General features: G+C 42.5%; 1 protein-coding gene across 5 annotated transcripts in view; it reads left to right on the top strand.

The window, feature by feature from the left end:
- LOC108706534 (TBC1 domain family member 14) overlaps positions 1-23,918 on the top strand; it is a 73,761-nt gene extending 49,843 nt beyond the window's left edge. For all 5 annotated transcript variants that reach the window (XM_018243033.2, XM_018243034.2, XM_041579392.1 and 2 more), the window contains 10 exons: positions 5,511-5,593; positions 10,210-10,327; positions 11,536-11,642; positions 12,429-12,509; positions 12,675-12,769; positions 13,164-13,235; positions 13,443-13,571; positions 15,301-15,410; positions 18,937-19,195; positions 20,635-23,918. In XM_018243033.2, coding sequence (XP_018098522.1) covers positions 5,511-5,593; positions 10,210-10,327; positions 11,536-11,642; positions 12,429-12,509; positions 12,675-12,769; positions 13,164-13,235; positions 13,443-13,571; positions 15,301-15,410; positions 18,937-19,195; positions 20,635-20,700 — 1,120 coding nt within the window. In that variant the 3' untranslated portion in view covers positions 20,701-23,918. The remainder of the gene's footprint in view (positions 1-5,510; positions 5,594-10,209; positions 10,328-11,535; positions 11,643-12,428; positions 12,510-12,674; positions 12,770-13,163; positions 13,236-13,442; positions 13,572-15,300; positions 15,411-18,936; positions 19,196-20,634) is intronic.

Raw genomic sequence — 23,918 nt, 5'->3', positions numbered from 1 at the left:
ATTCTATAAGCTCCAAACATTCTACTCACTGTGGAATTGCTAAGGAATGTGCATCTCTGTCATTCATAATAACCCAACCCCCACTGACAGCTGCTCCCTATTCAGCTCACTGCTTCCAGACCATAGACATTCTGCCACTGTTCTGCATAGAAGGGAAGCAACCAGCACTACATGACACTTCTAGCCTTTCTTTCTTTGAATAATTCAATACAATATCAATATCAAACCTGTCTACTGGTTGTGAGATGGGTATAGTAGGGAGAGATGGTGCCTATAGTAACAGTGGGATAATAGTCTCTGGGAAGGGAGTGTGACTGTGGGATAGCAGGTATAGTAGGGAGAGATGGTGCCTATAGTAACAGTGGATAATAGTCTCTGGGAAGGGAGTGTGACTGTGGGATAGCAGGTATAGTAGGGAGAGATGGTGCCTATAGTAACAGTGGATAATAGTCTCTGGGAAGGGAGTGTGACTGTGGGATAGCAGGTATAGTAGGGAGAGATGTGTCTATAGTAACAGTGGATAATAGTCTCTGGGAAGGGAGTGTGACTGTGGCATAGCAGGTATAGTAGGGAGAGATGGTGCCTATAGTAACAGTGGGATAATAGTCTCTGGGAAGGGAGTGTGACTGTGGGATAGCAGGTATAGTAGGGAGAGATGGTGTCTATAGTAACAGTGGATAATAGTCTCTGGAAAGGGAGTGTGACTGTGGGACAGCAGGTATAGTAGGGAGAGATGGTGCCTATAGTAACAGTGGATAATAGTCTCTGGGAAGGGAGTGTGACTGTGGGATAGAAGGTATAGTAGGGAGAGATGGTGCCTATAGTAACAGTGGATAATAGTCTCTGGGAAGGGAGTGTGACTGTGGGATAGCAGGTATAGTAGGGAGAGATGGTGTCTATAGTAACAGTGGATAATAGTCTCTGGGAAGGAGTGTGACTGTGGGACAGCAGGTATAGTAGGAGAGATGGTGCCTATAGTAACAGTGGATAATAGTCTCTGGGAAGGGAGTGTGACTGTGGGATAGAAGGTATAGTAGGGAGAGATGGTGCCTATAGTAACAGTGGATAATAGTCTCTGGGAAGGAGTGTGACTGTGGGATAGCAGGTATAGTAGGGAGAGATGGTGTCTATAGTAACAGTGGATAATAGTCTCTGGGAAGGGAGTGTGACTGTGGGATAGCAGGTATAGTAGGGAGAGATGGTGCCTATAGTAACAGTGGATAATAGTCTCTGCGAAGGGAGTGTGACTGTGGGATAGCAGGTATAGTAGGGAGAGATGGTGTCTATAGTAACAGTGGATAATAGTCTCTGGGAAGGGAGTGTGACTGTGGGATAGCAGGTATAGTAGGGAGAGATGGTGCCTATAGTAACAGTGGATAATAGTCTCTGGGAAGGGACTGTGACTGTGGGATAGCAGGTATAGTAGGGAGAGATGGTGCCTATAGTAACAGTGGATAATAGTCTCTGGGAAGGGAGTGTGACTGTGGGATAGCAGGTATAGTAGGAGAGATGGTGTCTATAGTAACAGTGGATAATAGTCTCTGGGAAGGGAGTGTGACTGTGGCATAGCAGGTATAGTAGGAGAGATGGTGCCTATAGTAACAGTGGATAATAGTCTCTGGGAAGGGAGTGTGACTGTGGGACAGCAGGTATAGTAGGGAGAGATGGTGCCTATAGTAACAGTGGATAATAGTCTCTGGGAAGGGAGTGTGACTGTGGGATAGAAGGTATAGTAGGGAGAGATGGTGCCTATAGTAACAGTGGATAATAGTCTCTGGGAAGTGACTGTGACTGTGGATAGCAGGTATAGTAGGGAGAGATGGTGCCTATAGTAACAGTGGATAATAGTCTCTGGGAAGGGAGTGTGACTGTGGGATAGCAGGTATAGTAGGGAGAGATGGTGCTATAGTAAACAGTGGATAATAGTCTCTGGGAAGGGAGTGTGACTGTGGATAGCAGGTATAGTAGGGAGAGATGGTGCCTATAGTAACAGTGGATAATAGTCTCTGGGAAGGGAGTGTGACTGTGGATAGCAGGTATAGTAGGAGAGATGGTGCCTATAGTAACAGTGGATAATAGTCTCTGGGAAGGAGCTTGACTGTGGATAGCAGGTATATGTAGGAGAGATGTGCCTATAGTAACAGTGGATAATAGTCTCTGGGAAGGAGTGTGACGTGGATGGAAAGTATAGTAGGAGAGATGGTGCCTATAGTAACAGTGATAATAGTCTCTGGAAGGGAAGTGTGACTGTGGGATAGCAGGTATATAGAGGAGAGATGTGCTATATAACAGTGGATATATAGTCTCTGGAAGGAGTGTGACTGTGGATAGCAGTATAGTAGGGAGAGATGTGCTATAGTAACATGGATAATAGCTCTGGAAGGGAGTGTGACTGTGGATAGCAGGTATAGTAGGGAGAGATGGTGCCTATAGTACAGTGATATAGTCTCTGGAAGGAGTGTGACTGGGATAGCAGGTATAGTAGGGAAGATGGTGCCTATAGTAACATGATAATAGTCTCTGAAGGGAGTGTGACTGTGGAAGCAGGTATAGTAGGGAGAGATGTCTATAGTAACAGTGGATAATAGTCTCTGGGAAAGGAGTGTGACTGTGGATAGCAGGTATAGTAGGGAGAGATGGTGCTATAGTAACAGTGATAATAGTCTCTGGAAGGATGACTGTGGATAGCAGGTATAGTAGGAAGTGTGCCTATAGTAACAGTGGATAATACTCTGGAAGGAGTTGACTGGATAGCAGGTATAGTAGGGAGAATGTGCCTATATAACAGTGGATAATAGTCTCTGGAAGGATGTGACTGTGGATACAGTATAGTAGGAGAATGTGCTATAGACAGGATATAGTCTCTGGAAGGAGTGTGACTGTGGAAGCAGTATAGTAGGAGAGTTGCTATATAACAGTGGATAATAGTCTCTGGAAGGAGTTGACTGTGGGATAGCAGTATAGTAGGAGAGATGGTGCCTTAGTAACAGTGATAATAGTCTCTGGAAGGAGTGTGACTGTGGATAGCAGGTATAGTAGGAAGATGGTCTATATAAAGTGGATAATAGTCTCTGGAAGGAGTGTGACTGTGGGAAGCAGTATAGTAGGAGAATGTGCATAGTAACAGTGGATAATAGTCTCTGGGAAGAGTGTGACTGTGGGAAGCAGGTATAGTAGGAGAGATGTGCTATAGTAACATGGATAATAGTCTCTGGAAGGAGTGGACTGTGGATAGCAGTATAGTAGGAGAGATGGTGCCTATAGTAACATGGATAATAGTCTCTGGAAGGAGTGTGACTGTGGATAGCAGTATAGTAGGAGAGATGGTCTATAGTAACAGTGGATAAAGTCTCTGGGAAGAGGTGACTGTGATAGCAGATAGTAGGAAATGTGCTATATAACAGTGGATAATAGTCTCTGAAGGAGTTGACTGTGGATACAGTATAGTAGGAAATGTGCCTATAACAGTGATATAGTCTCTGGAAGGAGTGACTGTGGATAGCAGTATATAGGAGAGATGTCTATGTAACAGTGATAATAGCTCTGGAAAGAGTGACGTATACAGTTATAGAATGGCCTATAACAGGATAATAGTCTCGGAGGGAGTACTGTGGATAGCAGTATAGTAGGAGATTGCCTATATAACAGTGATAAATCTCTGGAAGGAGTACTTGAAGAAGTCTCTGGGAAGGAGTTGACTGTGATAGCAGTATAGTAGGAGAGATGTGCTATAGTAACAGTGGATAATAGTCTCTGGGAAGGGAGTGTGACTGTGGATAGCAGGTATAGTAGGAGAATGGTGCCTATAGTAACAGTGGATAATAGTCTCTGGAAGGGAGTGTACTGTGGATAGCAGTATAGTAGGAAGATGTGCCTATAGTAACAGTGGATAATAGTCTCTGGAAGGAGTGTGACTGTGGATAGCAGTATAGTAGGGAGAGATGGTGCCTATAGTAACAGTGGATAATAGTCTCTGGAAGGAGTGTGACTGTGGATAGCAGTATAGTAAGGAGAGATGTGCCTATAGTAACAGTGGATAATAGTCTCTGGAAGGAGTGTGACTGTGGATAGCAGTATAGTAGGAGAGATGGTGCCTATAGTAACAGTGGATAATAGTCTCTGGAAGGAGTGTGACTGTGGATAGCAGTATAGTAGGAGAGATGGTCCTATAGTAACAGTGGATAATAGTCTCTGGAAGGAGTGTACTGTGATACAGTATATAGAAGATGTGCTATAGAACAGGATAATAGTCTCTGGGAAGGATTGACTGTGGAAGCAGTATAGAGAAGATGTGCCTATAGTAACAGTGATAATAGTCTCTGGGAAGGAGTGTGACTGTGGATAGCAGTATAGTAGGAGAGATGGTGCCTATAGTAACAGTGATAATAGTCTCTGGAAGGGAGTGTGACTGTGGATAGCAGGTATAGTAGGGAGAGATGTGCTATAGTAACAGTGGAAATAGTCTCTGGGAAGAGTGTGACTGTGGGATAGCAGTATAGTAGGAGAGATGTGCTATAGTAACAGTGGATAATAGTCTCTGGAAGGGAGTGTGACTGTGGATAGCAGGTATAGTAGGGAGAGATGTGCTATAGTAACAGTGGATAATAGTCTCTGGGAAGGGGTGACGTGATAGCAATAGTAGAGAGCATAGCATGGTATAGCTAGATTGACTTGTACAGAGATAGAAGATGTCTATAGTAACAGTGATAATAGTCTCTGGAAGGAGTGTGACTTGGATAGCAGGTATAGTAGGAGAGATGGTGCCATATAGTAACAGTGGATAATAGTCTCTGGGAAGGGAGTGTGACTGTGGGATAGCAGGTATAGTAGGAGAGATGGTGCTATAGTAACAGTGGATAATAGTCTCTGGGAAGGGAGTGTGACTGTGGGATAGCAGGTATAGTAGGGAGAGATGGTGTCTATAGTAAAGTGGATAATAGTCTCTGGGAAGGGAGTGTGACTGTGGGATAGCAGGTATAGTAGGAGAGATGGTGTCTATAGTAACAGTGGATAATAGTCTTTGGGAAGGGAGTGTGACTGTGGGATAGCAGGTATAGTAGGGAGAGATGGTGCCTATAGTAACAGTGGATAATAGTCTCTGGGAAGGGAGTGTGACTGTGGGATAGCAGGTATAGTAGGGAGAGATGGGGCCTATAAGAACAGTCATTAACTCACTACAATACCCCAAAATAGCCCTTCAATTAACCTTTAATTATAATTTACATGAGTTTCAGAATACAAAATTTTTTCTTTGAAATCACCCAGCTTAGTGTTGAGGAATAGTGGCTGCTCAAGTTGTGTCCTTGTTTTTTATCGCATTTAACCCAAACTGTCTGCGCTTACGGTTTCCACTGGGCAGATAAAGGCAAATTAATTATGGCTTCCAGACGCCCAGGGATCATTGTGGCTCGGCCGTGCCATCCATTGAATACAAATGATTATTTGCCTGTCTTTGTAGAAGGGAATTCCGAGTGACGGAGACATAATCTTGGGGTTTTTTTTGTGTCTAGGAACCTTCCAGCCAAACCGGCTGAGGAGGCCCAGAAACACCGTCTGGAATATGAAGAAATGGTGGCCCAAGCCAAAAGGAGAGGTAAGTGCCTTGTGTCCTGGTAATGAAAAGTGAGAACTGGTAGCCAGATGAATGAGACCAGGCTGGATGCTTCAGTTGAGTTTATGTACAGTATGGATACAAGATACTCTATTACCAACCATGATATTTTTTATTTTTAAAGGGAAACTAAAGCCTAAAGTCCTATATTCACTTGTGTTCCAACGACAGTGCGGTTTTGTTGCACCCATTGTATGGTTCTACCCCTTTTGCTGCCCGGGTGTTCTCTCTCTCATGTTTTAATTTAAGGTGGCGCGGTTGTTTTGCAGCCCTATGGGAAACGGGCATCGGCCATAACTGGCTGCAAGGGGTAATTTACATAATAAATTATACTGAATTTTTCAATGAAGCATCTCCCAGAAAAATTGCGATTTTTGAATCCGTGGAAAGCGGTCATGCATCAATATGAATGTTATTTTATATGACGAGCGATTTGATTGGTCGGTTCTTGGCTGCTGTTGTGCAGTTGCCAGATACAGGAATTGTGGGGCTTTATGCAGAGTTAGGCATCTTGCAGAGCTGCTGTTTTACTTGCGTTGCATTCATTAACCTTTCCTATCTCCCCTGCTGTCCTTGTTCTAGTGCTGTAAATTCAGAGACATGCTGACTGAATTCCGGAGGGACTATATTAGGCTGCTTTCCTATCATACACAAGCAGAATGATGATTTAAAGGGATACTGTCATGGGAAAACATGTCCCCCCCCCCCCCAAATGCATCAGTTAATAGTGCTGCTCCAGGAGACTTCTGCACTGAAATCCGTTTTTTCAAACAGCAAACAGGTTTTTTTATATTTAATTTAGAAATCTGACATGGGGCTAGACATATTGTCAGTTTCCCAGCTGCCCCCAGTCATGTGCCTTGTGCTCTGGTAAACTTCAGTCACTCTTTACTGCTGTACTGCAAGTTGGACTGATATCACCCCCTCTCTTTTCCCATCAGCAGAACAATGGAGGGTAACCAGATAACAGCTGCCTGGTAGATCTAAGAACAGCACTCAGTAGTAAAATCCAGGTCCCACTGAGACACATTCAGTTACATTGAGTAGGAGAAACAACAGCCTGCCAGAAAGCAGTTCCATCCTAAAGTGCTGGCTCTTTCTGAAATCACATGACCAGGCAAAATGACCTGAGATGCACCTACACACCAATATTAGAACAATAAAAATACACTTGTTGGTTTAGGAATGAAATTTTATGTAGAGCGAATTCTTTGCAGTGTAAACAGTGTCATTTAGAAAGAAAAACTACACCATAATGACAGAATCCTTTTAAGTAGGAAAGCTCACATTCATTTCCCCAAGCCATGAGGCCGGATCCCTTCAGGGGGGCCAAATAAGTTCAGACCTGTGATCCTGGAGAAAAACTCCCAGCAACCTACTAATGATGATTTCTCAATAATCTCATTCAGCAGCAGCTGGAAAGGGGCAATCTGGCCACCCATGGTCTAATCGCATATGGTTTACTGGTTTAGACTGAGAATAGAAGCTGACAGTTGGGTGTGCATGGTAGTGCCACTTTTTGGCTAATAGAGAGAGAGAGAGAGAGGTTGAAAGGAGGGAGTGCACAGGTGCAAAACCACTGGCCCATACGTATATTAGCCATCTCCAATAGCAGTATTGGCTGTAGTGGGGTGGGCCAGGGGTCGTTGGGGCAGAGCAAATGTTTTGGAGAATTGATTGAAGGCTGATGCCACATCAGTAGCTTTCCTTGTCCTTGAAACAGCCATTGTTAGTATTCAGGGCAGACATGCTGCTAGCGTGTTGTACTAATTAACTAATGTTCCCTTTATGAATGGAATTGCATATTATTCCAGGCACTCATCGCCTTTCTGCTATTCCACATTACATTATGCCTGTTTGTCTCCCCTCCCTGATTAATTGTTCTGTACGATGCCTGGCACTGCAGGGACCATCTCACGGCCTCGCTGCATAACTTATCAGCCAATCATATTTATGGCTTTGTAAAGCCCAGGCATTTTAGTCATTCTGTTCTTAACCCCCAATGGTTCCAAAAGTAAAATATATTTGTTCCGCAAAAGCTCTGGGAACCTACTATTTCACAATGGACCCCTTATCCATAATTCCTGCAAACTGAGTTGGCCTATTACATGGTTGTGTGTCAGAAATTTCCCTTATTTACATTTAGATTGTAAGCTCAACTGCTGAAGCAATTTACTGCTCCGTGTGCATCCTCCCAAGATTCTTTCCATTTAAAGGAACTGTTCAGTGTAAAAATAAAAACTGGGTAAATATGCTGTGCAAAATAAAAATGTATCTAATATGGTTAGTTAGCCAAAAATGTAATGTATAAAGGCTGGAGTGACTGGTCATGACATCATCTTCCCTAGTCGTCGGTGCAGAATACCAATTATGTTTGTAATGGAACATTGTATTGTATTGCAGCCAGTACTGATGGGTGTTTTTAAAGGAACAGTTCAGTGTAAAAATAAAAACTGGGTAAATAAAATTGTGCAAAATAAAAAAATGTTTCTAATATAGTTAGTTAGGCAAAAATGTAAAGGCTGGAGTGACTGGATGTCTAACATAATAGCCAGAACACTACTTCCTGCTTTTCAGCTCTCTAACCCTGAGTTAGCCAATGACTATAAGGGGGCCCACATGGGACATAACTGTTCAGTGAGTTTGCAGTTGATCCTCAGCATTCAGCTCAGATTCAAAAGCAACAGTTATGGCCCATGCGCCCACCCCACAATTCACTGATTGGTTACTGCCTGGTAACCAATCAGTGGAAACCAAGAGAGCTGAAAAGCAGGAAGTAGTGTTCTGGTTATTATGTTAGACATCCAGTCACTCCAGCCTTTATACATTACATTTTTGGCTAATTAACTATATTAGATACATTTTTTATTTTGCACAGCCTGTCTATTACCCATTTTTTTATTTTTACACTGAACTGTTCCTTTAATAACATTATGAGAGGTGACAGGTGGCCTTGTGGCTCTAGATTTGAGCCCATTGGGAGAACAGTATTCAGATTAGTGGTCATTATTGGTAGTCTCATGTGCAAAGCTCGGTGTATATGGAGAGTAGGATTAGTCTCGTAGCAGCATGACATGGAATTCAGAATAGAATGCCCGGAATGCTGAGTGATAGGATGGTGGGGGTAGAGGAATAATTAGACTGAGGAGCGGCTCCCTGAAGGCAACCGCTGTTCCAGATAATTTGCAAACCTTGCTGATAAATAACTAATTCTATTTGCTGCGATTCAGCCGGAGAGACACAGCAATGAGTAAATCCCCCACCCACCCGCTCCTTCGGAATTGTGTATGTTTCCAGCCGGTTGGATTGAAATAGCTTTTCAATTACATTATCCCAGTAGGGAACAGGCTGTGTTGAGTCTTGGCAAAGAGCTTCTTGGGAGGGGGGGTTCAAATATTGAACTTGAAGTTTAGCATGAAATAAGGTCTGGGTTATCAAGCTCGTTTTGCCTTGGTTAATGAAGTTCCAGTTAATTGGAGAGAGGTGCTTGTGCCACTTTTTGTAGTGGGAGTTGCCATATTGCTGGTGTTAGCTGGGACACACACATCTGGTGGCCATAAACCAACAGTGCAGCATTTTTCTATTGGGGCTTCAACAGATATAAACAATATGGCAGCTTCATGCTGTGGGCTGTTCTTATCTAAGATTAGGGTCCAGCTTGCAATATACAGTACAGTATAATAGACATTATGAAATTCATGATACATGGCTGATTAGTAATGAATTTGGGTTCACGTTTCATGGTAGGTACCATACGTTCTCATTTAAAGGAGAAGTAAAGACTAACTAAAGAAGTCTCCAAAGATGCCCTAGTAGCTCCCCATCTTCTTTTCTGCTGATTCACTGCACATGCTCTGTGCTGCTGTCACTTACTGAGCTTAGGGACCCACTCACAATATACAGTACACATAGAATAGAAATGTCACAATATAAGGCTGATTAGTAATTAATACAGATAATTACTACATGGCAGTACAGAAACCAGTGCAATTAGCATCAGAATTTAATAATCAGCAAACCTGTAGCATCAGCTTATATTACAGGAGAAGCTCATTGTCTGCTGGATAATTAGTGACGAGCCTTAAGCTTAGCTTCTCAACAGCCAATCAGAGCCCACTGAGCATGTGAGTGTCACAGACACTTTCCAAGATGGTGACCCCCTGTGACAAGTTTGAAGTCCTGGATCATTGCTGCTATTGACAAGCTGAAACTTTAGGCTGGTGCAATAAGTTCAGAATATAAAATATGGCATTTTTAACCATATTCATTTTTAGAGTTTACTTCTCCTTTAAGACTTTTTGTGTTGCATCTAATGGGGGTTCAATCCCTCCTTGTGCCTGTGCCAATGTGTCCCTGAGTGTCTTTGTACAAAGGTCAGTCAGGGTTAGGGATAAACAGGCTCACGTGCCCTGTATCATATAATATTGGGGGGGAATCGTCACTGATGTAGAAGATGTAGCGGTTGAGTAGACCTGGCAGAGAAGTAGCTGCAATAATAACCTCCAGGCCATTGGCCCTGCACATTGTCACCCTCATTTACTGTGCCGCTTACAGCACTTTGAGGAATAATTATTTATATGAATTGCCTTTTTTCCTAGAATTTAAGGACGCCCAAAGGAAAAAAAAGCAACTGGAGGAAAGGTGCAAACTGGAAGAAAGTATCGGCAATGCAGCCTTAACCTGGAACACTGAGATCCTGCCCAACTGGGAAACCACGTAAGTGCCCCTCACTATTCAGGGAGAATGGGGGTGCCCATAGCAGCCAATGAACTGCCTTCATAAAGAGATGGGGAACCCGTGATGATGTTGCTCCTTATAATTTATGTTTATTTTGGCCTATTTACTGTTGCACATTGTGCTCAGCAGCTTTATGGCGTTTCTGCTAATGATTCTGCCGGCTGCTGCTGTTGGGAGGAGATGGGTCTGTGTATAGTTGAACGTTCAGCAAAATGGCTCCCGGTGGAATCAACAATCGCACGCTCCTGTTTCCTCTAAATAGGTCATGACATCATCTTCCCTAGTCGTCGGTGCAGAATACCAATTATGTTTGTAATGGAACATTGTATTGTATTGCAGCCAGTACTGATGGGTGTTTTTAAAGGAACAGTTCAGTGTAAAAATAAAAACTGGGTAAATAAAATTGTGCAAAATAAAAAAAAGTTTCTAATATAGTTAGTTAGGCAAAAATGTAAAGGCTGGAGTGACTGGATCTGTAACATAATAGCCAGAACACTACTTCCTGCTTTTCAGCTCTCTAACTCCGAGTTAGTCAGCGACTATAAGAGGGGCAACATGGGACATAACTGTTCAGTGAGTTTGCAATTGATCCTCAGCATTCAGCTCAGATTCAAAAGTAACAGTTATGACCCATGTGCCCCCCCCTTCAAGTCACTGATTGGTTACAGACTGGTAACCAATCAATGGAAACCAAGAGAGCTGCATTACATTTTTGGCCCCCATACACGGGCCGATAAAAGCTGCCGACAGACCAAGTCAGCATCTTATCGGCCCACGTGTAGAGCCCCCCTAAGGGCTTTCCCAATCGATATCTGGCCGAAAGCAGGTTAGAAAATCTCATCGGATAGCGGCCGCATCTTTTCATTGATGTGATCCGACTGCCCGTTTGGCCTCCGTTCTGATCCGATCCGATCATTGGGCCCTAGAGCCCATGATCGGATCAGTGCGATATCGCCCACTTCAGTGTGGGCATATCGGGGCGAGATCCGCTTGTTTGGCGACATTTCCAAACAAGTGGATCTCTACGTCTATGGCCACCTTAACTATATTAGAAACATTTTTTATTTTACACAGCCTATATATTTACCCAGTATTTATTTTTATACTGAATGCACATTTACATACTGATTGTTATTTTAAAGAGCAAGTAACATTTTCAACATGGTGTGACTTTCCTTCCGCTGTAGGTGCTGCTCCCGTAGAGTGCGCGACATGTGGTGGCAAGGGATACCACCCAGTGTGAGAGGGAGAGTCTGGAGCTTGGCAATTGGCAACGAGATGAACATCACTCACGGTGAGACAGCCGCACACCCTGTACAAAACGCTATCTCCTTGCCTACTCAATAAATATAGTGTTATAGCTTGCTCTATTGAGGCTAATCTAGTGGCAATAAAGTGCTTTGGTAGCTTTACTTCTCCTTTAATACACCTGAATATATAGTGTTTGTTGGATTGCTATGCAGGCTATTAGAATACTCAGGCACCTGTCCCTTCTATTGATAATCCTCCCCTTTATACCCCCATCTGGCTAGCCAGTCCCCCTCCCTTTCCTGTCTGGGGGTTGTAACACAATAGGAGGGCAGTGGGAAGCAATAAGGAAGTCTGTTTCCAGACAGCCTGAGAACTAGTTTGTCATATTACAAGCAGCGATAATCTAAGCAGCCTTGCGGTTGATCGTTGTTTTTCTTTTCTACAGCTTTTAAGTGGTTGACCAATCATGTTTCTTTCTAAGCTGGCTTTAAACTTCAGATGGTCCCTAGTAACCACAAAGCAGGAATTTGCTTCATTTCACCGGTTTAATTTTGTTTGCTTTAAACAGATAAAAGCTGAAATTCCTGATTCCTGATTGGTTGTCAATGGGTTACTCCACCGAGGTTTATGTTTAGGCATAATTTATAACCTGCCTGGCTATAGGGAGTAAATTTAGAAAAGTCAGATAATATAGTGCCCAGTTATTCACAGAGCCGGAAAACTACAGTTGGAAGAAATAGGTTACTAATTGCCATTCTTTCTTCATCCCATTGTCTAGTTTTATGTGGGGATGTCACTGGGGCTAATGATTTCCTTTTGTTGTTTTTAGACCTCTACGATATTTGTTTGTCCAGAGCCAAGGATCGATGGAAATCCCTGAGCATGGGAACTCAAGAAGCGGAGAATGAAGGTACCCTGTTGCGCCCAGAACTTTCATTACTAAAAATATGTATATTCAAGGCTAATTACTGGTTGTAACTTACCCCAGGGATCTGAATGGCCCAATGGTCAAAGGCAAATGCAGCCATTTTATCATTGAGCCAAATTCAGTCATTCTGCTTTGTGTCATTAACAGATTCTGGATTGTCTGTAGCTGATAGAGAAGCCAGTCTGGAGTCTATCAAGCTGGATATCTCCCGGACATTCCCCAATCTGTGTATATTTCAAAAGGTAAGTTCCATTCACTGTCATCTGCACAGCTTTATCCAACCTTGCCCTCTCCCGCCAGTGCCCAGCCCTCTCCAACCATCGCCCAGCCCTCTTCCGCCATGCCCAGCCCTGTCCACCTTCGCCACCCTCCCACCATCGCCAGCCCTCGCCCACCCAGCCCGCCACGCCATCGCCCACCCCCATCGCCCTCTCCCACCCCTCCATCGCCTCTCCCACCCACCATCGCCCTCTCCCGCCCACCATCACCCTCTCCCACCCCACCATCGCCCAGCCCTCTCCCACCGTCGCCCAGCCCTCTCCCACCATCGCCCAGCCCTCTAATGACCTTTAGTAATTGTATTGTTATGCATTCTTGCTTATCATATAACTTCTGATCTTCTGTGTTCTTATGTAGGGGGGCCCTTACCACGACATGTTGCACAGTATTTTAGGAGCTTACACGTGTTACAGACCAGATGTCGGTTATGTAAGTCAATGTGAATTCCCACGTATGTTCTCAATTATAAAAACACTGAGCTGATCATGGATAAGGCAGAATAACTGCACTTGAGTTCTGGCAGAGATGCCTATAAGGAAGCTGTTTATCAGCCCAGTGTTCTTTACAGTAAATAAAAAGAGACTGCTCACCCAGTGTGGTGTTATCTAACGGATTGTTCTCTTGGGTGTCCCATAGGTGCAGGGCATGTCCTTTATTGCTGCTGTGTTGATCTTGAACTTGGATACTGCAGATGCCTTTATCGCTTTCTCAAATCTCTTGAATAAACCCTGTCAGATGGCATTTTTTCGAGTGGACCATGGCCTTGTAAGTCTGACACCTGCAAAGTATTACTCAGATTCCAGGTTTGTGCTTAATACAGGGCAATGCTAAGACAGGCTTCGATTTATGGCGCCTCTATGGACAGAAGACTAAGGGATTGTCCGTAAGGAGGAGGTACATTGAGTGCACTGGTCAACTGATCTTGCACCCTGATGGCGTCTTGTAAAGGGGAGATCATAAGGAAGGCTGTGGGCAACCAGCTTAAAATAATGTCAGCGTTTGAGAGGATATACAGTTGTGTTTGAAACCAAGCGGCGGCAAAGTGCCCGGTACAGCGTAGCTGCTGCCATTATGAAACTCTTCCAGTGCTGGAAATTTGCTCAGGTCCCCATGGAAAGCCTCTTGCCACCAGATGTTGGGGTTCAAAATATAGACGGATCTTCCCTGTGACAAAATCCCATTCAGCTGTACCCCATCTAAAATAAACAAATGCTCAGTAAGGCTACAAATGTATTGTTATTGCTACTATTTATTACTCTTTCTATTTGTGCCCTCTCCTATTCGCGTTCCAGTCTCTTATTCAAAATAATGTATGGTTGCTAGGGTAATTTGGACCCTAGCAACCAGATGGCTGAAATTGCAAACTGGAGAGCTGATAATTAAAAAGCTAAATAACTCAAAAACCACAATTAATAAAAAATGAAAACCAATTGCAAATTTTCTCAGAATATCACTCTCTGTATCAAACTAACAGTTAACTTAAAGGTGAATAACCCCTTTAACATTATTATTTTTTGAATAAAAGGGGGTGCATAACTTAATTATTGTAGAGGTAGAAAACAGAATCCATCATTGAGTATATCCACAGCGCCCGGAGACCAGGTATAGTCTGGGCCTCAGACTCTGCCCACACGAGACACAGATTGGATCAGATGATACAAATACACTACATTCTTTGTATTCCTAATGGGGACAGATAGTTTGTGGCTCTATTTGTCTCCAGCTTCCAACATTCCTACAGCAGAGGGTGGGGTCCTGACGTTGGACAATCTCCTACTATATCTGTAACTATAATATTAATAGTGAGAGTGGAATGCTAAATAGGGAATGCTGTGGCTTTAAATATTAAAGGGATACTGTCATGGGAAAATTTTCTTTTTCAAAACTCGTCAGTTAATAGTGCTGCTCCAGCAGAATTCTGCACTGAAATCCATTTCTCAAAAGAGCAAACAGATTTTTTTATATTTAATTTTGAAATCTGACATGGGGCTAGACATATTGTCAGTTTCCCAGCTGCCCCAGTCATGTGACTTGTGCTCTGATAAACTTCAAGTTACTCTTTACTGCTGTACTGCAAGTTGGAGTGATATCAACCCGCCCCAGCAGCCAAACAACAGAACAATGGGAAGGTAACGAGATAGCAACTCCCTAACACAAGGTAACAGCTGCCTGGTAGATCTAAGAACAGCACTCAATAGTAAAATCCAGGTCCCACTGAGACATATTCAGTTACATTGAGTAGGAGAAACAACAGCCTGCCAGGAAGCAGTTCCATCCTAAAGTGCAGGCTCTTTCTGAAATCACATGACCAGGCAAAATGACCTGAGATGCACCTACCCACCAATATTACAACTAAAAAATACACTTGCTGGTTCAGGAATGAAATTTTATATTGTAAGAGAATTATTTTCAGTGTTAACCGTGTCATTTAGAAATAAAAACTACATAATAAAAATCATCACAGAATCCCTTTAACTAATTGTTTCTCTTTCAGATGTTGACCTATTTTGCCGCATTCGAAGTATTTTTTGAAGAAAATCTGCCAAAGTTATTTATTCATTTCAAGAAAAACAACCTAACGCCAGACATCTACCTAATAGACTGGTAAGTATAGGGCACAAGTATATGGCTGGAACGGTCTATGGAATTACCTGTGCCATTAACCCCTTGATGACCGAGGCACTTAAAGGGATTGTTCACCTTCCAAACACTTTTTTTCAGTTCAGTGTTTTTCAGATTGTTCACCATAAACAAAGTCTTTAAAGTTTAATGTTCCTGTCTCTGGTGTTTCAGTCTGGCAGCTCAGTGATCCAGGAGCATCTGAATTGTTACAATTTGCTCCATTTAGTTCATAAAATGAGTTGATACATTTAGTTGATAAAATTAGTTAATACATTTAATTGATACAATTAGTTGATACATTTCTCGGCAGCATCTGTGGAATATTAGCAACTATTGTATCAATTCTAACAGCTGCCTGTAATGAAACTCAGGGATTCTGCTCAGCAGGGACAGGTAACAAATGTATCAAATAAATGTATCAATTTAGAACAGTAAAAGAGTCGGCGACCCCCCTCCCCCCAGAGCTGCTTTTAAAAGGTGAAAAAATGAAATTTTATACTTCAATATTAGAAAAAAATGTCACAAATAGAAAGTAATTGAAAAAAGTCTTTATTTCTGGTGATCTATCTGAACCAGCTGAACTGAAAAAAAGTGTTTGAAGGTGAACAACCCCTTTAAGGAATACTCCATGGAAAAAATAAGGATAGTATTTGTGCATGAAAGAGGTTTGGGAAACTGTTAAAAAAAACATTTTGGATACATTTCTAATCCATCTTGTGGTTGCTTAGAGAAGTGTAATCCTGTGGGTAAGTCTTTCTGTCTCTCACAGAGCAGCACTTCTCTCATGCTTTATGGCTGGGATTGTAGCTTTATTTATAACAGAACATTTAGGGGCAGATTTACCAAGGGTCGACTTTCAAGGGTTAAGAAACCCTCAAATTCGACCCTTGAAGTAAAATCCTTCGAATTCAAATATCGAATTCGAAGGATTTACAGCAAATACTTTGATCGAACGATCAAATAAAAATCGAACGATCGAACAATAAAATCCTTCGAATTCAACGATTTTAATCGATCGATCAAAGGATTTTTATTCTACCACAAAAAACTTAGAAAAGTGCTGGGGAAGGTCCCCATAGGCTAACATTGAACCGTCGGTAGATTTAATAATAATTGTTATATCGATGCACCAAATCCACTATTTTGAATTCGGCCGAACCCCCGAATCCTTCGCGAAAGATTCAGACGAATACCAAACCAAATTTTCTTAGGGTTGGGAAGGGGGAAACTTTTTTTACTTCCTTGTTTTGTGACAATCTCTTCATTACCCTCCCCGCCCGCAGAAGGATTTGGCCGAATCTGAATCCTGCTGCAAAAAGGCCGAATCCCAAACCCGAATCCTGGATTCGGTGCAGCCCTAATTTGTTATAGACTATGAATTATTTGCCTGCCTCTTCCCAGCTTTCAAATGAGGGTCACTGACCCTGGCAGGTAAAAGCGATTACTTTCTGAGGCTGCAATTTTATTGCTTTTGATTTTAAATCTTCCTATTCAGTTTTTTTCCAATTCATATTGCAGCCTCTCATTCAAATCACTGGTTGCTAGGGTAAAACTCCTGGTACCTGGATATCTGCTGACGTATTAACAGCTGCTGAACAAAAAAACTAAACTGAACAGCAATAAAAAATGAAGACCAGTTTCAATTCAGATTTTTGATTGAAAACCACAAAATATTATTGCACAAAACCCAGCGCAGATCCAGATATTTTTTGGAACCTCTCCCATTGACTTATATTCAACCTGGGCAGTTCTGAGATGCCGGATTTTCGGATTTGGACATTTTCCATCATCGGGGTATTATAAATCCTTAAAGATTTGGGGGGGGGGGTTTCCACTAAAAATTCTGATTTTATACAAAAATACCCACATTTTTCGGGTTTTTGGAATTCGCCGTTTAATAAATAACCCCCTTAAAGTATAAAGATCCAAATTACAAAAAACTGGAATACCCCAGGTTCTGAGCATTCTGGATAACAGGTCCAATACCTGTACTCTAACTAAATAATATTATTAGTTAATATTATTTAATAAAATAATATTAACTAATATTTTATAATAATAAATAATAAAATGTGCCTCCATTCTGTAGTTACCAAAGACCAGCATAAGAATTGCAATTGTTTTGTTGAAATTTGCCAAAAATCATTGAAGCCTAAATCCAGAAGTGGAAGTTCCCCTGAGGTTGCAGGACAAGTAGTGATGTGGCATTTGCTGCTCAGTGAAAAGATTGATGAAAGAAGTGTTTGCTTTCCATGTGAAGCAGAAATGTAGCTCCCAGTTTAAGAGCCACGTTGCAGAAGTTCTTCCTTGGAGATTTTCCACAGCCCCATAAAGGACTTGCCTGCCATTCCATCCCCATAATTCTCAGGAACCGCTGTGAGCTGAAAAAATAATAATTTAGCTGTTCTCTTTCTCCCAGTACAAGTATGGGACCTGTTATCCAGAATGCCTGGGGATTTCATTGCTAAATTATACTGTTTACACTGCAAATAATTCACTATATAATATACAATTTAATTCCTGAACCAGCAAGTGTATTTTTTAGTTGTAATATTGGTGGGTAGGTGCATCTCAGGTCATTTTGCCTGGTCATGTGCTTTCAGAAAGAGCCAGCACTTTAGAAAGAAACTGCTGTCTGGCAGGCTGTTGTTTCTCCTACTCAATGTAACTGAATGTGTCTCAGTGGGACCTGGATTTTACTATTGAGTGCTGTTCTTAGATCTACCAGGCAGCTGTTATCTTGTGTTAGGGAGCTGTTATCTGGTTACCTTCCCATTGTTCTGTTGTTAGGCTGCTGGGGGGGAGGGGGTGATATCACTCCAACTTGCAGTACAGCAGTAAAGAGTGATTGAAGTTTATCAGAGCACAAGTCACATGACTTGGGGCAGCTGGGAAATTGACAATATGTCTAGCCCCATGTCAGATTTCAAAATTGAATATAAAAAAATCTGTTTGCTCTATTGAGAAACGGATTTCAGTGCAGAATTCTGCTGGAGCAGCACTATTAACTGATGTGTTTTGAAAAAAAAACATGTTTTCCCATGACAGTATCCCTTTAAGTCTACTAGAAAATCATGTAAACATTAAATAAACCCAATAGTCTGGTTTTGCTCCCAATAAGGATTAATTATATCTTAGTTGGGATCAAGTACAAGCGACTGTTTTATTATTACAGAGAAAAGGGAAATCATTTTTTTAAAATTTCGATTATTTGGATAAAATAGAGTCTGGGAGACTGCCTTTTCCGAAATTCTGAGCTTTCTGGATAATGGGTTTCCAGATAACAGATCCCATACCTGTACAAGGAAAGATAATGAGCCATTTATAATAAATCCCTCACCATTCATATTCTGCACATCTCTGGCATAATAATTGTTTATTATTCAGAATGAGTTAGAGCCCCTTGTCAGTTCTTCAGCACCATAGAGTTCAGTGTGGGCTTTGAAGATTTCTGATGCATATATTGTATATTTTGTGTCGTCATGATCTCTCCTCTGTCCCTCTGTAGGATTTTCACTTTATACAGTAAGTCGCTACCACTGGACTTGGCGTGCCGGGTGTGGGACGTGTTCTGCCGCGATGGAGAGGAGTTTCTGTTCAGGACTGCGCTGGGGATCCTTAGGCTTTTTGAAGACATTTTGACTAGAATGGACTTCATTCATATTGCCCAGTTCCTGACAAAACTACCTGAAGACTTGAACTCTGAGGACTTATTCGCCTCCATTGCTGCAATTCAGATGCAAAGCCGGAATAAAAAGTGGTCTCAGGTAATATACTGATAATGTGTCTTTACAGGTTTTATCAGCTATAGTGTTCTACTGAAATGTGTATAATTCCTATTATACCCATAACTGTTCCAATCTGCCTCCTGTAGTAACGGTGGGATACTAGTCTCTGGGAAGAGAGTGTGACTGTGGGATAGCAGGTATAGTAGGGAGAGATGGTGTCTATAGTAACAGTGGATAATAGTCTCTGGGAAGGGAGTGTGACTGTGGGATAGCAGGTATAGTAGGCAGAGATGGTGCCTATAGTAACAGTGGATAATAATCTCTGGGAAGGGAGTGTGACTGTGGGATAGCAGGTATAGTAGGGAGAGATTGTGCCTATAGTAACAGTGGATAATAGTCTCTGGGAAGGGAGTGTGACTGTGGGATAGCAGGTATAGTAGGGAGAGATGGTGCCTATAGTAACAGTGGGATAATAGTCTCTGGGAAGGGAGTGTGACTGTGGGATAGCAGGTATAGTAGGGAGAGATGGTGTCTATAGTAACAGTGGGATAATAGTCTCTGGAAGGGAGTGTGACTGTGGGATAGCAGGTATAGTAGGGAGAGATGGTGTCTATAGTAACAGTGGGATAATAGTCTCTGGGAAGGGAGTGTGACTGTGGGATAGCAGGTATAGTAGGGAGAGATGGTGCCGATAGTAACAGTGGATAATAGTCTCTGGGAAGGGAGTGTGACTGTGGGATAGCAGGTATAGTAGGGAGAGATGGTGTCTATAGTAACAGTGGGATAATAGTCTCTGGGAAGGGAGTGTGACTGTGGGATAGCAGGTATAGTAGGGAGAGATGGTGCCGATAGTAACAGTGGATAATAATCTCTGGGAAGGGAGTGTGACTGTGGGATAGCAGGTATAGTAGGGAGAGATGGTGCCTATAGTAACAGTGGGATAATAGTCTCTGGGAAGGGAGTGTGACTGTGGGATAGCAGGTATAGTAGGGAGAGATGGTGCCTATAGTAACAGTAGATAATAGTCTCTGGGAAGGGAGTGTGACTGTGGGATAGCAGGTATAGTAGGGAGAGATGGTGTCTATAGTAACAGTGGATAATAGTCTCTGGGAAGGGAGTGTGACTGTGGGATAGCAGGTATAGTAGGGAGAGATGGTGCCTATAGTAACAGTGGATAATAGTCTCTGAGAAGGGAGTGTGACTGTGGGATAGCAGGTATAGTAGGGAGAGATGGTGCCTATAGTAACAGTGGATAATAGTCTCTGGGAAGGGAGTGTGACTGTGGGATAGCAGGTATAGTAGGGAGAGATGGTGCCTATAGTAACAGTGGGATAATAGTCTCTGGGAAGGGACTGTGACTGTGGGATAGCAGGTATAGTAGGGAGAGATGGTGCCTATAGTAACAGTGGATAATAGTCTCTGGGAACCATTGTAACACATTTCCTTTAATGAAACCGTTGATTCTCTTGCTATTGCAGGTACTGTCTGCACTACAGAAAGATAATCGTGATATGGAAAACCGAAGCCCCTCTCTTAAACGCTAAAAGTCACAAGTCTCAGGAGGGATCCCCCTGTCTCGGTGTATGGAGAGTCCTTCATTCTCTGCTTCCAATGTCTTGGGTGGAACGTCATTTTTAATTCAAGACTGTGTGAAACCACTGGAATTGGCCTTAAACTCTTTGAGCCAATATTTGCTAATCAGACTTGTTCCACCAGACTGGCTCCCCCTCTGTACGGCGAGCGATGGCTTCCCATGCCGGGAGAATTCTGTGGAATGACCGAATTTAGTAAATACAGGCTTTAAACCCGAGGCCGGACCTCCGTGTGCTGTAGTCTGAACAGACTGTGCATTTGTGAGCTGGTGTCTGATTTCCATTGCACACAACCAAATCCATGTTTGATTTTTATTGACCATAAACCAAGGATATGCAACCTGTCACCCTCCATATGATCCACGCATCCTTCACTGGAATGCTGTTAACTGTAGTTCAACAACCTTTGAAAGGCCTGGAACTGCCACTTGTCCTGTTTAATTCTGGCCACATTGATTGGTAATCGGCTCATGTGCACCCTGCATGGCTGTTTAGAAAGTAGATTTGTCTCATGTAATTCTGTTGAGCCATACAACATCCAGATGGTCATGGTCTAGGTGGCCATGTTTAAAGGTGCAAAGAAGCAACTATGAGAGTGCTGCAGGTGGTACACCATACTTGTAGTCCATCATGGGCCACGCTGCAGGTTGTACACCCTACTTGTAGTCTATCATGGGCCACTCTGCAGGTTGTACACCATACTTGTAGTCCATCATGGGCCACTCTGCAGGTTGTACACCATACTTGTAGTCCATCATGGGCCACTCTGCAGGTTGTACACCATACTTGTAGTCCATCATGGGCCACGCTGCAGGTTGTACAACATACTTGTAGTCCATCTTGGGCCACGCTGCAGGTTGTACACCATACTTGTAGTCCATCATGGGCCACGCTGCAGGTTGTACACCATACTTGTAGTCCATCATGGGCCACGCTGCAGGTTGTACAACATACTTGTAGTCCATCTTGGGCCACGCTGCAGGTTGTACACCATACTTGTAGTCCATCATGGGCCACGCTGCAGGTTGTACATCATACTTGTAGTCCATCATGGGCCACACTGCAGGTTGTACACCCTACTTGTAGTCCATCATGGGCCACTCTGCAGGTTGTACATCATACTTGTAGTCCATCATGGACCACGCTGTCCAATAAACCCAAATATTTTTCGTGGCATCTTTGTTGTACCAGACGCTTTAACCCTCACAAACCAGGGCATTCATGTGTTGCAACGTGGACTCTTTTTAGTTTTAAAAGAATGTTTTATAATTTAATGGGCATTTTACCAAAGATATATATGCAAAACAACAGAAACCTATTCTCCAAGAAAAATGGTTGCTTAAGGTTAATTTAATATCATCATTCAAGTTGTTTTTGGGTCATTCGTGGTTATGCCTTATAGGTGTCTCCCAGGATCTAGAAAATCCCTTACTCCAGACTGCTGCATGATGGGACCTGTAGTTGATGGCACCTAAAAGGCTACATGTTTGGCATTCCTGCTGCTTCTTGTAGAGCACATAGGTGTGAATACTGAATACATTCCTTTGCAGAACCAGCAGTTGGGTTCTATGTTGGTCCAGGAAGGAAGGATCACATTATGTTCACTGCAGTAGTGATTGTGTGTATCTAGAATACTGCACGTGCAAAAGATGGATGAGCCCTGAAATACCGTGAATCAGCTGCCATCCTGCTCTTCACTAGCACTTGCTTTTGGGAGCAAGAACAGTTCTAGAGCATGTGTTATATAGGCTTTTGTAAGAAAGGGCAAAAAGTCTGGGGCCTACAGGGCAGATCCTTTGGCCAGTCCTTGTGTCCCGCCTTTCTGTATTCTCTAATATTCTTCGCTCTTTTATTGGTTTTCTTTGCTCATACCGGTCATGTCACATTACCTTGGTTTCACCAATCTTTTTTCCTTCTAGTTCATGAGTCCTGATTCTTATTTCTTCTGCCCTATGTCAGCTTCTTATCACCAGTCTCTTTCATCCATGCTTCTCTCTATCCTAACATCACCATATCTGCAGCTCTATTCCTTTTTAATAGGGTATACCAGAAAGGAAAGCTTAACCCTAAATCTATGATGATAAGATAGTGGTACAGCACCGAGTAGAGGGAGTAAGTGAGCAACGGGCTGAATGTAGTGGTAAATGAGACGGGAGAAAGACATTAAGAGAGATGATGAAGAAGGAAAATAATGAGACACTGAAGCTTAAGAGGATGAGATGGTAGAAAACGAGATGAGATGGAAATGCTTCATGGAGCTAAAGAGGTTTAGGTGGAAGATGATGGAGGATGAAGGCAAACATATGGATTAAGGTGATGAAAGTTGGGGTTATGGAAGATAAAGCTGGTTGAGTTGGTGATCCCCAGTTGGCAGTTAAAAGAAGATGGAGATTGAGTGGGACAATGACACATGAGATCAAAGAAAGAGGTGGATGATAAATTTCAGGTGGGACCAAACATATGGGAAGTGGGGGGATGAGGAGTTGAATATGAATCTGGGCGTTTGGAGAGGACACCAATAAAATAATTGATTGGATGTTGATATAAGGGTGGGGTCAGCACTGTTCCACATCATATTTTTCACTGTTTCGGTTCTGATTCTTTAAAATATATATTCTTACCCTGTACCTGTAGACAAGCATGTGATTATTTAGGAGTAGCGAGAGTGTCCCTTATGATCAGAACGTTGATGAAGTGGGAAGTCTCGATAGACACTCCCCGAAACCCTCACTGGATTTTACAACAAGCACTTTTAAATGGTTTGTTCCGATATATTTAGTTGGATGTACAGTACCAGACACAATGTTCCACACCACTCTGTCTTGGATAAAAAAAAATAATAACAAGAAAGGTCAATGGTTTTTTTTTTTTTCCATGATTTTTTTTTTTCCACAGTTGTGATTTTACTGTTTATCAACTCAGGCAAATTGTCTCTATCCCCTCCCCTAAATTTTGATTGCACTAGTGTCGACATTAAGATTTTATTTTCACTCTATACAGCAGTTCCTGGAGTGGGGTGTGGACATGGAGTGACATGGAGAAGTGGGGGAAGCCTACAATATTCAGTCATGTATTGACACGTATGGCCGTATTTATAGAGATATGTAAAATGTTTTGCACCAAAAATAAATGGTGTAGAAAGTGGTGTAAATAAAAGAGATATTTATAAA

This window comes from Xenopus laevis, chromosome 1S (genome assembly GCF_017654675.1).
Source record: "Xenopus laevis strain J_2021 chromosome 1S, Xenopus_laevis_v10.1, whole genome shotgun sequence".
Lineage (NCBI taxonomy): Eukaryota > Metazoa > Chordata > Amphibia > Anura > Pipidae > Xenopus > Xenopus laevis.
The sequence above is the reverse complement of the archived record's forward strand: the minus strand, read 5'-3'. Positions and strand labels throughout refer to the sequence as shown.